The sequence below is a fragment of the Hemiscyllium ocellatum genome, chromosome 33 (genome assembly GCF_020745735.1).
Source record: "Hemiscyllium ocellatum isolate sHemOce1 chromosome 33, sHemOce1.pat.X.cur, whole genome shotgun sequence".
NCBI lineage: Eukaryota > Metazoa > Chordata > Chondrichthyes > Orectolobiformes > Hemiscylliidae > Hemiscyllium > Hemiscyllium ocellatum.
Genome location: NC_083433.1, coordinates 27,324,705 through 27,341,771, shown reverse-complemented (window position 1 = coordinate 27,341,771; position 17,067 = coordinate 27,324,705). Strand labels below are relative to the sequence as shown.

The 17,067-nt window shown below is 47.3% G+C and overlaps 1 protein-coding gene across 1 annotated transcript; it reads right to left on the bottom strand.

Annotated features, from left to right (window-relative positions):
* Positions 1–6,210: 6,210 nt before the first annotated feature.
* tomm22 (translocase of outer mitochondrial membrane 22 homolog (yeast)) lies at positions 6,211–11,753 on the bottom strand. Its single transcript, XM_060849327.1, has 4 exons — positions 11,632–11,753; positions 10,551–10,669; positions 9,202–9,319; positions 6,211–7,567 (listed from the first exon to the last, which is right to left on the bottom strand). Exons 1-4 carry the CDS (start codon positions 11,707–11,709, stop codon positions 7,490–7,492), a joined length of 393 nt encoding a protein of 130 aa, XP_060705310.1. The 5' UTR covers positions 11,710–11,753; the 3' UTR covers positions 6,211–7,489.
* Between the last annotated feature and the right edge of the window lie 5,314 nt (positions 11,754–17,067).

Below are 17,067 nucleotides of genomic sequence, written 5' to 3'. Positions count from 1 at the left end.
CCATGGAGACAGCCAATCAGAGCGCCGCGCCGTCGCACGTGATCCTACACCCCGCCCCCGGGAAGTCAGCCAATAGCAGAACGGCCGTTTTGCACGTGATATTGTTACCCCGCCCACCACGGAGGGGGTAAACAGCCATTGGTTGTGTTAGGCCCCACCTCCTCTCCATAATCCAATCCACAGTAATCGGATGACAACAATAGTTTTCATTTATATAGCGCCAATGTGTCAGCCCAAAAGAGGCACGTCCGACCCTGCAGCACTCCCTCAGGGTTCCCCTTTTGAAAGAACATTGACATAGTCTCACCTGCCAATTCCTTCAATGCCTCAGCATCCCATCGATTTGAAGAATCTTCGAATGTCCTTCTACATTTAAAGCACTTTAATTCACTCACTTTCTTGTTGTCTGGGTCTCCAGAACAGCTTTAACACAGCAGAGGGAGGGGAATCTGTAATGTATGTAGCTGAGGGGGTGCTTGCTGCCCCTTTCAGAGAGTGGGTAAAGGTGACCTTGAGCTGGAATTTTGGGTCAGTCGAGAGTTTGATTGTTTATCTGTAAAGACAGGCAACTAAGTGTTCCTGCTTCAAGATCCTACCTCCTAGTTTACTTGTAAATTATGAAGTGCAGCTGTGATCTCCAGCATCTGCAGACCTCATTTTTTACTCGAAGATTTTAACCTACTGCGAATCCTCTTACAAGGATGCCTTCCTTGAAGATATTTCCCTCCCCTCCCCTATCAGCGTTCCGCAAGGACCACTCCCTTCGTGACTCCCTTGTCAGATCCACACCCCCCACCAACCCAACCTCCACCCCCGGCACCTTCCCCTGCAACCGCAGGAAATGTAAAACTTGCGCCCACACCTCCACACTCACTTCCCTCCAAGGCCCCAAGGGATCCTTCCATATCCGCCACAAGTTCACCTGTACCTCCACACACATCATCTATTGCATCCGCTGCACCCGATGTGGCCTCCTCTATATTGGTGAGACAGGCCGCTTACTTGCGGAACGCTTCAGAGAACACCTCTGGGCCGCCCGAACCAACCAACCCACTCACCCCGTGGCTCAACACTTTAACTCCCCCTCCCACTCCACCGAGGACATGCAGGTCCTTGGACTCCTCCACCGGCAGAACACAACTACACGACGGCTGGAGGAGGAGCGCCTCATCTTCCGCCTGGGAACCCTCCAACCACAAGGTATGAATTCAGATTTCTCCAGCTTCCTCATTTCCCCTCCCCCCACCTTGTCTCAGTCGGTTCCCTCAACTCAGCACCGCCCTCCTAACCTGCAATCCTCTTCCTGACCTCTCCGCCCCCACCCCACTCCGGCCTATCACCCTCACCTTGACCTCCTTCCACCTATCCCACCTCCATCGCCCCTCCCCCTAGTCCCTCCTCCCTACCTTTTATCTCAGCCTGCTTGGCTCTCTCTCTCTTATTCCTGATGAAGGGCTTATGCTCGAAACGTTGAATTCTCTATTCCTGAGATGCTGCCTAACCTGCTGTGCTTTGACCAGCAACACATTTGCAGCTGTGATCTCCAGCATCTGCAGACCTCATTTTTTACTTGTAATTTATGAATTGACCTAAACTAGTAGAATCCTAGTTTAACACTACAGCTTTTGGGGAAACAAAATGTGTCATTCACAGAATCCCTACAGTGCGGAAAGAGGCCATTCGTCCCATCGAGTCTGCGCCAACCTTCTAAATAGCATCCCACCTATCTCCATAACCCCACATTCGTCTGGAAGAAGGGCTTAAGTGATAAACAACAAGAAAAAGTGAAAGTCAGCATAATAGATCACTATTATGTGATAATAGTGATATAAGTAAGTCAATGTAAGTTATATAAATAGGCAAAGGAGGTTAAGGGAAACATAGTGTAAGACATGTAAGTTTACAGGTCAGCGCAACACAAGCTTTTTCTCATCAGATGCTGCCAGGTCTGCTGAGTTTCTACAGCAATTTCTGTTTTTGTTTCAGATTTCCGGTATTTGCAGTTATTTAAGGCACAGGGGCGGCACGGTGGCACAGTGGTTAGCACTGCTGCTTCACAGCGCCAGGGACCTGGGTTCAATTCCCACCTCAGGCGACTGACTGTGTGGAGTTTGCACATTCTCCCCGTGTCTGCGTGGGTTTCCTCCGGGTGCTCCGGTTTCCTCCCACCGTCATAAAGATGTGCGGGTTAGGTGAATTGGCCATGCTAAATTGCCCGTAGTGTTAGGTAAGGGGTATGGGTGGGTTGCGCTTCGGCGGGTCGGTGTGGACTTGTTGGGCCGAAGGGCCTGTTTCCACACTGTAAATCTAATCTAATCTTCACAGAATAAGGGAGTTTGGCAGGATTGGATGATATTTATTCAAACGCAAGGAGTTTGATGAACAAAGCAGATGAGTTGAGGGCACAAATTAAATCGTGGGAATATGATTTAATCACCGACACTGAAACGTGATTGAAAGGACAGGATTAACATTTTGACATTTCAAGAAAGACGGGGAAGAAAGTACAGGAGTATATATTGCAATTTATGGGGAGAGGGGGGAAAGAAAGTGAGGACTGCAGATGCTGGAGATCAGAGTCGAGAGCGTGGTGCTGGAAAAGCACAGCAAGCAGGTCAGGCAGCATCTGAGGAGCAGGAGATTCGACGTTTCGGGCATCGACGTTCCTGATGAAGGGTTTATGCCTGAAATGTCGATTCTCCTGCTCCTTAGATGCTGACTGACCCGCTGGCGTTTTCCAGCACCACGCTCTCGCCTCAATCAAATACATTGCTGGAAAAGCGCAGCAGGTCAGGCAGCATCCAAGGAGCAGGAGATTCGACGTTTCGGGCATAAGCCCTTCTTCAGGAAGGGCTTCCTCATTCCTGAAGAAGGGCTTATGCCCGAAACGTCAATTCTCCTGTTCCTTGGATGCTGCCTGACCTGCTGCGCTTTTCCAGCAACACATTTTCACGTCTGATCTCCAGCATCTGCAGTCCTCACTTTCTCCTCAATCAAATACATTATCTGGTTGCGATTGCATTATTGTTTGAGATCTTGCTATGTGTCACTGGGCTCCAAAATTTCTTAAATTGGAACAGCGCCCACACTCGTGAAGCACTTGCTTGGCTATAAAATGCTTTAGGACATTGTGATGCTATGGACGGTGCTTTATAAATGCCTAGTAGTATTAGCACTGGACTGTTAATCCAGACACCCGGGTAATGTTCTGGGGACCTGGGTTCAAATCCCAGCACAGCAGATGGTGCAATTTGAATTCAATAAGTATCAAGAAGTAAGAGTCTACTGATGACCAAGAATCCATTGACGATTGTTGGAAAAACCCATCTGGTTCATTAATGCCCTTTATGGAAGGAAACTGCCATCCTTGCCTGGTCTGGCCAACATGTGACTACAGAACCACAGCAATGGTGGCCCAGCCAATGATGCCCTCATCCAATGAACAAACTTTTAAAATTGATTAGAGATTCAATTACAACAGTAAGGAATATGAGAAAGCTCCTCAAATTAAGGTATATGTGGGGTACTTAATAAAACAAAAATAAACAATCACATTGCTGGGAGTATACTATAGGCCTCCTAACAGTAGAGAAAAATAGAAGAGCAAACATGTAGGCAAATTTCAGATAAGTATATAAGTTATGAGGACTTCAACTTCTCCAACATTAACTGAGGTAGTCAGATTGAAAGGTTGAGAGAGAGTATAATTCTTAAGACGTATCTGAGACAGCTTTTTAAGCCAGTACGTAGAAGTCATATAGAAGAGGGGTGGTCCTGGACTTAATTTCAGATCAAGAAGCCAAGGAGTCTGCCAGACCTCGCAGAACCCACCATCTGTGCGTAATTTCTTTTGTTGTTTCAGTCTTGCTCTCTATTTTTATGCCCATGTTGTCCCTCTCACAAGTGAACACCAACCTCGAAGTATTCATTTAGAGCCCTACCTACATCCTTTGGCTACATGCATAAATCGCCATTGTGAACCTGTTTTCTTCATTATCTTTTTATCCTTAATATACTTTGAAAAATGACTTTTACCTGCCATTGTACTTTTATGCACCCCTTTTGCTCTCCTAACTTCCTTTTTAAATTCTCCCTTGGACTTTCTATGCTCCTCTAGAGCTTCTGTTGTTGTGAATCTCTAGTATCTGCCATAAATCTCCTGTTTCTCTTTATCCAACCTTGCATATCCCCCAATATCCAGGATTCAATGGATGTGTGGATCGCACTCTTTAACTTTATTGGAACAAGTTGGACTGTGCTCTCCCAATTTCCTTTTTGAATGCATCCCACTGTTCTAACGCTGATTTACCTGAAGTATCTGCTCCCAGTCCACTCTGGCCAAACCATATTAGAGTTATTAAAATCGGTCCTCAGGCCCTTGTAGCCCGATACAGGTAATGATCAGATGTTTAGAGAAATATCTTAAAAGTCATACAGCGCGGAAACAGACCTTTCAGTCCAACTCGACCATGTCTGACCAAGTTTCTCAAACTAAACTAGTCCCACTTGCCTGTGTTTGATCCATATCCCTCTGAACCTTTCATATACCTGTTCAAATGGCTTTTAAATGTTGTAACCGTAACTTTTATCTACCACTTCCTCTGCCGGTTCATTCCACATATGAACCACCTTCTGAATGAAAAGGTTGCCCCTTTTAAATCTTTCTTCTCTCAACTTAAAAATATGCCCTCTAGTTTTGAATTCCCCCTCCTAAGGGAAAGACCTTTGTCATTCACTTTATCTATGCCCCTCATGATTTATAAACCTCTACAACGTCACCCCTCAACCTTCTACGCTCCAGTGAAAATTGTCCGAGCCTATACAGCCTCTCCCTATAACTCAAAACTCTCCAGCTCTAACGATATCCTATTCAATAATAATATGCTTCCTATAGCAGGGCAACCAGAACTGTACACAGTGCTCCAACAGTGGCCTCACCAGTGTCTTGTACAACGTCAACATGACATCCCAACTCCTATACTCAATGGTCTTACATTTCTGGAGCATCTTTCAAAGATCCACTTCCCTTCTGGATGTAGGTTTGCTCGTTGAGCTGGAAGGTTTGAGTTTGAAAATGAACCTTCCACCGCAGCAAGCAAACCTATATCCAGAATCTCAACCTGAGCTACAGATCTTCTCTAAACTTGCTATCCACTTTCCCATTCGTCCTTGCATCTTGCAGAAGGCCGAGCACCTCACATACACAGCCTCTGCAGGACAGATTTAGACTGCCTCCTTTTAATAACATTCTGGATCAGTGGTGGTGGAAGAGCACAGCAGTTCAGGCAGCATCCGAGGAGCAGCGAAATCGACGTTTCGAATAAAGCTTTATTCCTGATGAAGGGCTTTTGGCCAAAACATCGATTTCGCTGCTCCTCGGATGCTGCCTGAACTGCTGTGCTCTTCCAGCACCACTGATCCAGAATCTGGTTTCCAGCCCCTGCAGTCATTGTTTTTACCTCCTGTTAATAACATCAAACAGAATATCCTGGAATGGGGAATGGTACAATCACTCTAACCTCTGCCCGGAGACAAGCCCTTGTGATTTGGTCAAAATGGAAACAGAGGCTGAAGCGAAAACCCATAAGATTTCAAGCACCAGTTTACACCAGCAAATAAAACAGCTGCAGCCGACTCTCTGGATGAAGAATCAGTTCTGGAAAGGATGACTGAAAACAACCGCTATTGTACAAGGCAGTTGGACGGACTGTGTGTGTGTTGACCATCAGGGCGGATGCTGGTGAGAATGGATTCACAGTTTGAAGAATCAAGGTTTGTTAAGATTTAGGATCACCAGAACACTCGCCATATTGTGACAGGCGTCTAAGACATTACCCACAAGAATACACATCTGCATAACGTAATGAGGCAGTTGTTAATTAGTTAACAAGGAAATACTGTTCCTGTAGATTATTAGCTGCCTGCTTAACAACATTTAGTCGGTGTTGATTTTAGCTTGGTTGTTACAATAAAGTTTTCAATACACAGCAGTTTTCACATGTCTATGAAGAAAAAGAAGAGCTAATGTTGAGTTGAATTTAACTCTTCAGATCAGAGTGAACCAGTGGATTAAGATGGTCTGTTTGGTGCCAACCAGATCTTTTAAACTGAAGTGTGCAGAGATCCAGATTCTGAACCCTACAATCGTGCATGGACTCAGCTGCTGCTGAACCTTATTGCCATCTCTCATTCAGATTAAATCACTCACAATCCAGTATCAAGCATTTATTCAACCCCCAACTTCAAGTCACACAGCACAATGGTAACCTTCCACCATTCCTGCAGGTGGCATATTCAAACTCATCCCATCATGTGTGAGGTTTGCAGAAGGGAACTTTAGTGTCAGATCAGCCCAGTCTTGGGTAAATTCAATTGCAGTTGCCTGGGTTTCCAAATCCAGCACATTTCAGTGTCATCCAGGCAGCTAGGTATCCATTCACCTGTGACACTAAGACCCACAGGGCACCACTTTGCCAATCAGCCTCTGTGCCAGCAGTGCCCAGGTTTGGAGGGAGGTACCAGGCAGGAAGAAGCTGGCTTGTCCCTTTCCTGCAGCAAGTCACTGGCTCCCATTGTTTTGAGTACATTTGCTAGCACCAGTGCCACCCTGGTTTGGAGCCAAGCCATGCCCATCAATCAGATCAGACAGTAACCTGAATCTGTGTCAGAGCGAGCTTAGGATCCTTGCTGTATCACTGCCACAACCGAGTCAGCTCCTAGGAGACAAAAGAGACTCTGGGTTTGCTTTGTTCCTGAGGTGAAAAAAAATTAGCGTGCAACCAAGGACTAGAACACAGCAGTCCCTCATACCTCTCCATTGTACTACACTAACACTGGGGTGCCCTTCACACCCCTTCATTGTACTGCACTGGCACAGAAGAGTCCCTCATACCCTCCACTGTACTGCACTGACACTGGAGAGTCCCTCACACCCCTGCATTGTACTGCACTGGCACAGGACAGGCTCTGACACCCCTCCACAGTACTTCACTGGCATGTCCCTCACACTCCTCTACTGTACTGTACTGGCACAAGGTAGTCCTTCATACCTCCACCATATTCCAACACACTTGAACTGCCAGTCGATCTAAAACTCCAGCTCCTACATCGCTTCCCAACAGAAAGACTCAGATAAATGCTGGCAGCGAATGAGATACTTTGCAGTTCATTAGAAAAATGGCTCTTAGAACCTATCAGGCTGCAACCCCCTCCCACCCCCCCACCCACTATGTTTCCCCAAACCAATGACTGTTCCAGCAGATTAGAATTCCGATTCTTGTCACCCTCTGATGCCGAGCTGCAGATGAGACTCGGTCTGTCGGGATGTCCAAATGCTCCAGAGATGAACACGGAGGATGAATTCACATCTTGCTGGCAATGAGCGGCTGATACAGCATCTGTTCCTAATGTCAAATCTCCCACCCCACCCCACAGGTCTATCGATCCCTTCCCATTACATCGGTATTTTCTTCTCGAGGCGTCTCATGTGTTATATTTTCCCAGGAACTGGTGGCGGCAGCATTCCTGGCATTCCACCAGATAGTCCTGTATTCGGGCCTAACAGAATCTGGAAGAAAAAGAAACCTCAAGTTAGGAATGAACAGAAATTAAACCAGAACGTACACTAACCTTATGTAACCAACCATCCAGACTGTGCCACCAATCATTGGGGCTGCCACCCCTATCCCAACCAGACCCCCCACCCCCACCATATCTAAATCCCATGCCCAATTCCCCAACCCCATCCCCATCCAGGGGACCATGTTGTAGAATAGGTTTGGGTGGTGATGAGGAATAGGATGGAAAAGAAGTCATTAGTGGGAGTGGTCTACAGGCCCCTTAACATAACAACAGTGTGAGACAAAGTATGCAAGGGACATTGGGTTGTGATAAAGAGACTGCAATAATCTTGGGTGACTTTAATTTAAAAATAAAGTGAAAAGAAAACAGATTGGCAAGAGAAACCAGAATAAGGAGCTCTGAGAATACTTTCAAGAGAAATACTCTGAAAAAGCAGCACTTTCTGGAACCAACTAGAGAGCAGGTTATATTGGATTTGGTACTGTATGATGTGACAATTCATTAATGACCTCAAAGTAAAGACAATCTGAGGTAGCAGCAACCATGATTTTTATACCTAGTTTGAAAAGGAGAAGATTGGGTCTAAAACTATTATTTTAAACCTAATTCAGAGCAACTGCGTGGACATCAAAGTTGAGTCGGCTGAAATGAACTCAGAGATAGATCAATGGGGATGCAGCGGCACACATTTCAAGGGCTATTTCAGAATAAGTATTTTCCTACTGTAAAGAAAAATTCTAAGGGGATGTCACACTATCCAGTGTTAACTAAAGAAGTGAGGGAAAGTATTAAACTTAAGGAAAATACACTTAATTGGGCAAAGATGAGTGGCAGGTCAGATGACTGGTCAGAATACAAAGAATAGTAAAGAATGCTAAAGGTTTAATCAAGAGTGTAACCTGCAGAGTGAGTGAGTGTGGCAGCTTGGCAAAGTGGGAAAGGGAGATTTTTCTTTGCTCCCGTTGTCTTGTTTTCCTAATTGTGGGATATGATGAATGGAGTCTGTGTTGGGATCTCAGCTTAAGAGTGCATGTCATGCTTCCATTATTGACGAGACCACATTTTGAATACTGTGTGGAGTCGCCTTATTTAAGGAAGGATTTAAGTACATTGAAGATGGTTTACTGAATGAACGAGTTGTCCTATGGGGAAAGGTTGGACAGGCTGGTTTCATTTCCATTGGAGCTTGGAAGAGCGAGGAGTGGTTTGGTTGAGTGTATGACACCCTGAATGGTCTTGTCAAGATGGACATGAGAAGGATGCTTTCTCGTGTGGTTCAGTCCCGAACCAGGGGTACCGTTTTCAAACAAGGGGCTACCGTTTCAGGACAGAGTTCATTTTTTTATCTCTGAGGCCTGGGCAAATTTGGAATTCTCTGTCTTTGAAGGTGGTGGAGGTGGGGTCATTGAATTTTGTAAGAGGGTGGTAGATAGATTGTTGCTAGGCAGAGGAATAAAAGGTTACTGGGATAAGTGGAAATTGAAACAAATACATTAACCATGTACTTACTGAATAGCGCAGCAGGCTTGATGGGACCGAATGGCATACCTCTGCCCCCAATCCATATGTTTATAACCCTCCCTGTGTTCAACCCATACTGCTCCGTGTCCCAGTCTGTACCTGTCTCTGTTGCTGGATTTGTTGCTGCTCCAGTTGAAGTTTCTCTGTCTCAAACACAACCGGCAGAACCAGGATCATGAAGGAAGTGGTTCCCACCCAAAGGGCCGACCGGGCGAAACTGAAAATCGCCACACAGTTTGGGTATTAGCCATATTGTTGCAGCCCAAATAAATACATATATCTCCACTGCCCCGACAAACACACATGACCCTGCAGCATTGGCACAGGTAAATACCAATATTCTCATCACTCAGGCAAATACCCATAAACCCTGTAACTGTATTCATCACCCTTTCTTGCGTTCTGAGTGTTATGCGTTCTTATCACTGTCTTCAAAAGTTTGCAAAAAGTCGCTTTATCCCACACCCCCGAAACAATACCAATTAGATCATACCACTTCACCCAGCACCGACACATTATGTTTAGTTTGGATCTTTCATTTAGGCACTAGGCTGTCCTTTGGGTCTGATACTGACCTGTTCACAACATGGCAGTTTTCATCAGCTCCCTTTTCCCATTCTAATGTGCTCAGTTATTATTTTCCACATTCCTTCCCAAACCACTACCTTGTCTGAAGATACAGCAAGCACTCAATAACAGAGAGGCTCACAATTCCTCAATATCTGAGTCCAATGTTTTCTTCCAACTGCACCCACCAAACTCCTGACATTTACATTCAGAAGGACAACAGCACCAGATAAATGAGAACAATACCATCTCCAAGTTCCCCTCCAAGCCACTCACTATCCTTCATTGTCACTGTGTCAAATTCTTGGAATTCCCTCCCTAATGGGGCAGCACAGTGGCTCAATGGCACTGCTGCGTCACAGCGCCAGGGACCCAGGTTTGATTCTAGCCTCAGGCGACAGTCTGTGTGGACTTAGCACATTCTCACCGAGTCTGCATGGGTTTCCTCCGGGTGCTCCGGTTTCCTCCCATAGTCCAAAGATGTCCAGGTTAGGTGAACTGGCCATGCTAAATTGTCCAGTGTTCAGGGATGTGTAGGTTGGGTGCATTAGTCAGGGGTAAATGTAGGATAATAGGGTAGGGGAATGGGTGTGGGGACAGGTTACTCTTCAGAGGGTCAGTGTGGACTTGTTGAGCCAAAGGGCCAGTTTCCACACTGTAGGGATTCTATTCCAATGACATTGTGGGTGTCTCTACACACCAAGAACTGCAGTGGTTCAAGGAGACAGCTCACACCACCTTTTCAATTGGGGTCAGCAATAAATGTTGGCTTATCCAGCAACACCCATGTCCCGTGTGCAAACGGAAAAGTACCATTCTGGCACAGTCATTCCAAGGTACCAAGCTCTACCCACTAGATATTAACCCCAGATACCACATACCTGTAGATTTTCTTTGCCAGTGACACTGAGCAGTCGGCAGCAACACCAGAGGCATTTCGCATTCCTTCAGGGAACATCTCGGTCAAACCCCACAGTCTTTCCGAGAGGGATTCATCAAGCTGAAAGCATAGGATTAATCCTTTGATATGCAGAACGATGACACTGATATGATTGACCCTCGCAACTCGAATGTTAATGTGAAGCATAGATGAAGCAGCTCACAGCAACAAAGGGAAGACCATTGAATAGCTAGAAGCCCTGTTCAATTGTTTCCATGACCATTCCCTAAATGCCAGGATGGCCCAGCACTGAACGATTGAATGCTGTGAACAGTTCGCCAAGCGGAAACTTTTCACAAGGTATCAAGCCCATATATTGGCCTACCCCGGGACAACTTACCTTTAGCACCTCTAACTCGGGCTTCATAGGGGAATTCAAAATGTGACAGAATCTTAGGACAGGTGCTTTAAGGAAGTGCCTGCAAGGTGGAGAGAGGCAGAAAGATTTAGGGAGGGAATTAAGTCCCAGACACCAAAGGTGGAGCAAGTTAAATAAGGGGGTGCTGCAGAGGTCAGAATGAGAGTAGCGTGGCATTGCTTCACCAGGGACCAGCATGAAACAGACCGCACTTCGCCCAAATTCAAACAGGCTCCTGAGTTTAGGCTGAATATTCCGCAGGGCAGGGTGTAGGAGAGAGCGGGGAGTGTGTTAGAAAGAGGGAACTCCGGGACATGGAGGAGCCAAGGTCACCGTGGAACAGAGGGATGTTAACAAGGGGGACTTCAGCAGCGGCCTGACCGTGAGCTCAGGGATCAAGATGACACCGAGGGCGGTGATGCTCGGGCCCACCCGGACTCCGGGGGAGGACGGGGCCGCGGACACAGGGCCCGGGGAGGGAGGGAGACCCGGGCCCGGGGAGGGAGGGAGACCCGGGCCCGGGGAGGGAGGGAGACCCGGGCCCGGGGAGGGAGGGAGACCCGGGCCCGGGGAGTGAGGGAGACCGGGGCCCGGGGAGTACCCTTCACTACCCCCTCCCCCAGGCCCAGGCCCGCCGCTGGCCAGCCTTCTCCGCCCCACTCACCTCCTCCTCGTCATCCTCCTCCTCCTCGATTTCCTCCTCTGCCTCCCGTCGCGGCTCTACTCGCTTCTCCTCCGCCATCACTGCACTCCCAGCATGGGCATAGGCCTCGCGCCTGCGCACAACCTCTGGAGGACTCGGCGGCAGCAGCGCCGCCCGCGGCAGGAGGACTCGGCGGCAGCAGCGCCGCCCGCGGCAGGAGGACTCGGCGGCAGCAGCGCCGCCCGCGGCAGGAGGACTCGGCGGCAGCAGCGCCGCCCGCGGCAGGAGGACTCGGCGGCAGCAGCGCCGCCCGCGGCAGGAGGACTCGGCGGCAGCAGCGCCGCCCGCGGCAGGAGGACTCGGCGGCAGCAGCGCCGCCCGCGGCAGGAGGACTCGGCGGCAGCAGCGCCGCCCGCGGCAGGAGGACTCGGCGGCAGCAGCGCCGCCCGCGGCAGGAGGACTCGGCGGCAGCAGCGCCGCCCGCGGCAGGAGGACTCGGCGGCAGCAGCGCCGCCCGCGGCAGGAGGACTCGGCGGCAGCAGCGCCGCCCGCGGCAGGAGGACTCAGCATCACCACACATGCCAACACAATTGCCTCAATATTTTTGACTCGTGTATGGCTATTCAGTTTTGTCGCTCTTTGTATTCTAGTCCCTAAGATAGAAAGGCCAGTATTCCATTATTTATATTCTGTAGTTTATTCCTCCACCTTCTGCAGAGGGATGGGATAGTGCTGATGTTAGTGAACTGGATGCTGCCTGAACTGCTGTGCTCTTCCAGCACCACTGATCCAGAACCTGGTAACCAGAGAGTCCCAGGTCAGGGCACACCAGCTCCAAACTCACCTGGCAGACAAAGACATTTCAATACAATTAAAATCTGAAATAAAGTAAGTAGTTAGGATCGGGAATGCATTGCCTGGAAATGTGGCAGAGGCAGGATCAATTGAGGCATTCAAGAGGATATTGGATGATTATTTCGATAGGAAAACTGTTTATGTTAGCGAGTTTTGAGAAGATTTGTAGCTCAGGTTGATGATAGAACATAGAACAATGCAGCACAGAACAGGCCCTTCGGTCCACGATGTTGTGTCGAACATTTGTCCTAGCTTAAGCACCTATCCATGTACCTATCCAATTGCTGCTTAAAGGTCCCCAATGATTCTGACTCTGCCACTCCCACAGGCAGCGCATTCCATGTCCCCACCACTGTCTGGGTAAAGAACCTACCCCTGACATCCCCCCCTATACATTCCACCCTTCACCTTAAATTTATGTCCCCTTGTAACACTGTTGTACCTGGGGAAAAAGTCTCTGACTGTGTACTCTCTGTATTCCCCTGATCATCTTATAAAAGTATGATAAGTAGGTAAGTTTGCTCGCTGAGCTGGAAGGTTTGTTTTCAGACGTTTCGTCACCATACTAGGTAACACCATCAGTGAGAGTCTCCGGTGATGCACCGGTGGTATGTCCCGCCTCTCTATTAATAGGTCAAGGTGGGTGATTTCATTTCCAGTTCGTTTTTTTCGAGGGGAGGTAGATAGGATCTAAATGGATGTGTTTATTGATGGAGTTCTGGTTAGAGTGCCAGGCCTCTGAGAATTTTCGTACATATAGGCAAACAAGCACACCACTTTGACTGGGATGAATGATCCTAGGACAGGCAAAACAAAGACACGCACGAGAATTCTTGGAAACGCTTGCAAAAAAAAAGAACCGGAAATGACAGCACCCACCTTAAGAAACCAAGACCTATAAACAGAGAGGCGGGACACACCACCACCTGAGACTCTCACTGATGATGTTACCTAGTATGGTGACGAAACGTCTGAAAACAAACCTTCCAGCTCAGCGAGCAAACTTACATACTTATACTGTTTATGCATTTGGGGAGAAAGCAGGAGATTGTCATTAGGCAATTATGCTAATTTAACAGGCTGGTAGAGGCTTAATGGGCTTAATGGCTTCCTGTGCTGTAATAATTAGAGTCATAGAGATGTACAGCATTGAAAGAGAACCTTTGGTCCAACCCGTCCATGCTGACCAGATATCCCAGACCAATCTAATCCCATTTGCCAACATATGGCCCACATCCCTCCAAACCCTTCCTATTCCTATACCCATCCAGATGCCTTTTAAATGTTGCAATTGTACCAGCCTCCACCACTTCCTCTGGCAGCTCATTGCATACACATTTAGATTAGATTACTTACAGTGTGGAAACAGGCCCTTCGGCCCAACAAGTCCACACCGACCCGCCGAAGCGCAACCCACCCATACCCCTACATTTACCCCTTACCTAACACTATGGGCAATTTAGCATGGCCAATTCACCTGACCCGCACATCTTTGGACTGTGGGAGGAAACCGGAGCACCCGGAGGAAACCCACGCAGACACGGGGAGAATGTGCAAACTCCACACAGTCAGTCGCCTGAGGTGGGAATTGAACCCGGGTCTCAGGCGCTGTGAGGCAGCAGTGCTAACCACCGTGCCACCGTGCCGCCCACTAAGTGAGAAACCCACCCTCTGAGTGAGAAAGATTAATTCTATGGTTCTGTGAAAAAACTAGACTAATGTTGACCATGTAACTACTGTCAACTGTTGCAAAATGCCATCTGGTTCATTAATGTCCTTCAGGAAATATACCATTCTTACCTGGTCTGGTGTGCAGGTGACTCTAGCGGTATAGCAATGTGGCTGACTCTCAACTGTCCTCTGAATTAGCCATGCAAGTTACACAGTTCAAGGTTAGAGATACAGGTTGTCCAATACAAACACCAAATAAATTGTAGACACCGTGTGTGAGGGTTATAGATACATGGAGCCCAATATAAACCCCGTGTAAATTGTAGACACCGTGTGTGTGTGGGTTATAGATACACAGAGCCCAATATAGCCACCGTGTAAATTGTAGACACCGTGTGTGTGTGTGTGTGTGGGTTACAGATACACAGAGCCCAATATAAACCCTATGTAAATTGTAGACACTGTGTGTGTGTGGGTTATAGATACACAGAGCCCAATATAAACCCCGTGTAAATTGTAGACACCGTGTGTTTGGGTTATAGATACACAGAGCCCAATATAAACACTGTGTAAATTGTAGACACTGTGCGTGTGTGGGTTATAGATAAACAGAGCCCTATATAAACCCTGTGTAAATTGTAGACACCGTGTGTGTGTGTGGGTTATAGATACACAGAGCCCAATATAAACCCCGTGTAAATTGTAGACTGTGTGTGTGTGTGTGTGTGTGTGTGTGTGTGTGTTTAGATTAGATTAGACTTTTTTAGATTAGACTTACAGTGTGGAAACAGGCCCTTCGGCCCAACAAGTCCACACCGACCCGCCGAAGCGAAACCCACCCATACCCCTACATTACCCCTTACCTAACACTACGGGCAATTTAGCATGGCCAATTCACCTGACCCGCACATCTTTGGACTGTGTGTGTGTGTTATAGATACACAGAGCCCAATATAAACCCCGTGTAAATTGTAGACACCGTGTGTTTGGGTTATAGATATACAGAGCCCAATATAAACCCCTTGTAAATTGTAGACACTGTGTGTGTGTGGGTTATAGATACACAGAGCCCAATATAAACCCCGTGTAAATTGTAGACAGTGTGTGTGTGTGTGTGTGTGTGTGTGTGTGTGTGTGTGTTATAGATACACAGAGCTGGAAATGTGTTGCTGGTTAAAGCACAGCAGGTTAGACAGCATCCAAGGAATAGGAAATTCGACGTTTCGGGCATAAGCCCTTCATCAGGAATCCACATTCATTCCTGATGAAGGGCTTATGCCCGAAACATTGAATTTCCTATTCCTTGGATGCTGCCTAACCTGCTGTGCTTTAACCAGCAACACATTTTCAGCTGTGATCTCCAGCATCTGCAGACCTCATTTTTTACCCTATAGATACACAGAGCCCAATATAAACCCCGTGTAAATTGTAGACACCGTATGTGTGTGTGGTTTATAGATACACAGAGCCCAATATAAACACCGTGTAAATTGCAGACACCGTGTGTGTGTGTGTGTGTGGTTTATAGATACACAGAGCCCAATATAAACCCCATGTAAATTGTAGACACTGTGTGTGTGTGGGTTATAGATACACAGAGCCCAATATAAATCCCATGTAAATGGTAGACAGTGTGTGTGTGTGGGTTATAGATACACAGAGCCCAATATAAACCCCGTGTAAATTGTAGACACCGTGTGTGTATTTGAGTTATAGATACATAGAGCCCATTATAAACCAGCACCAGCTGAACTTTCTGTCTGGGATGCACTTTAAACAAATTGACAGAGACTCCATGAAATATATTCCAATGGGACTCATTCGTCAAATAGTGAGTCTGTGTTTGGCTCAATAACTACAATCTCTGATTGGTCCATTTCACTGATAGCAACAATCCCTGAGTGGTCCATTTCTATAATAGCAACAATCCTTGATTGGGCCATTCACACCCCCTCCCACCCCAGAAACCGTCCTTGGAACAGAAAAATCCCAGCTCCAGGTTTGCATGCCTTTCTTCTCAACCTGTTCCCTCCAGCAGCTTCAGCCTGTTCCTGCTTTATGTCCCATTTTCCCACCTGGTTCCTGTGTAGGAGAGGCCATTCTCTCCTTATCTGTCTCCTGCTTCACAAAACAGCCTCATACGAGAAAAAGTTACTGCTAGGGCTACCCATGATTAAGCAGCACACAATGGTGGACAGTTGCCCATGACAAGAGCAGCAGAACATGACTGTCAGTCGTTACATGGCTTGAGAAAACATTTGCTTAATGGAGCCTTCACAAGTTAGAAAAATTGTAGACACAAGATAACAGAATCGAGATAGATCATGCAAGAGACATAGATAAGAACAATAGATTGATTTTGATTTTTTTGTCGCATGTATTTTACCATAAAAGTCCAATAAAATATAATGAAAAGCTTTCAATTGTTACCATGAAATGGCGCCATTTTGAATAATTTAAGGAGGTAAAAAAACTACATAGCTTGAGGAGAATCTATTGGTCATGAGTCAGCTGATCATCACCAACAATGGCAGCACCACCACCCTTCTGCAAACACTTCACCACCGTCTACACCTGACCCACCCAACAACAAAGTCACCAATCCTCAGGCAACATCTTTATCACTGGGCCAGTGTCCCTCTGCCACCACCTTGTCATCTCCTGTGCCAGATCCACAAGGTCACAGCTACGTCTCTCATCGCTGGGCCCACCTCACTGATGTTGTCGTGATACCTTTCTATCACCACTTCACTGTCACCAGCAGCACATCCACCAGCAATAAAGTCGCTGACCCTCAGGCTCCACCTCTTGGCATTGGGCCTATCGCGCTGACATCGCCTCTGCCGATGGAACAGCTGCCGGTTCCAGGGCCTGTGCTTGCTCCAGAAAAGGAAGTAGGGGCGCACTCTCCTCTGGGCTGGGCCTGCTCAT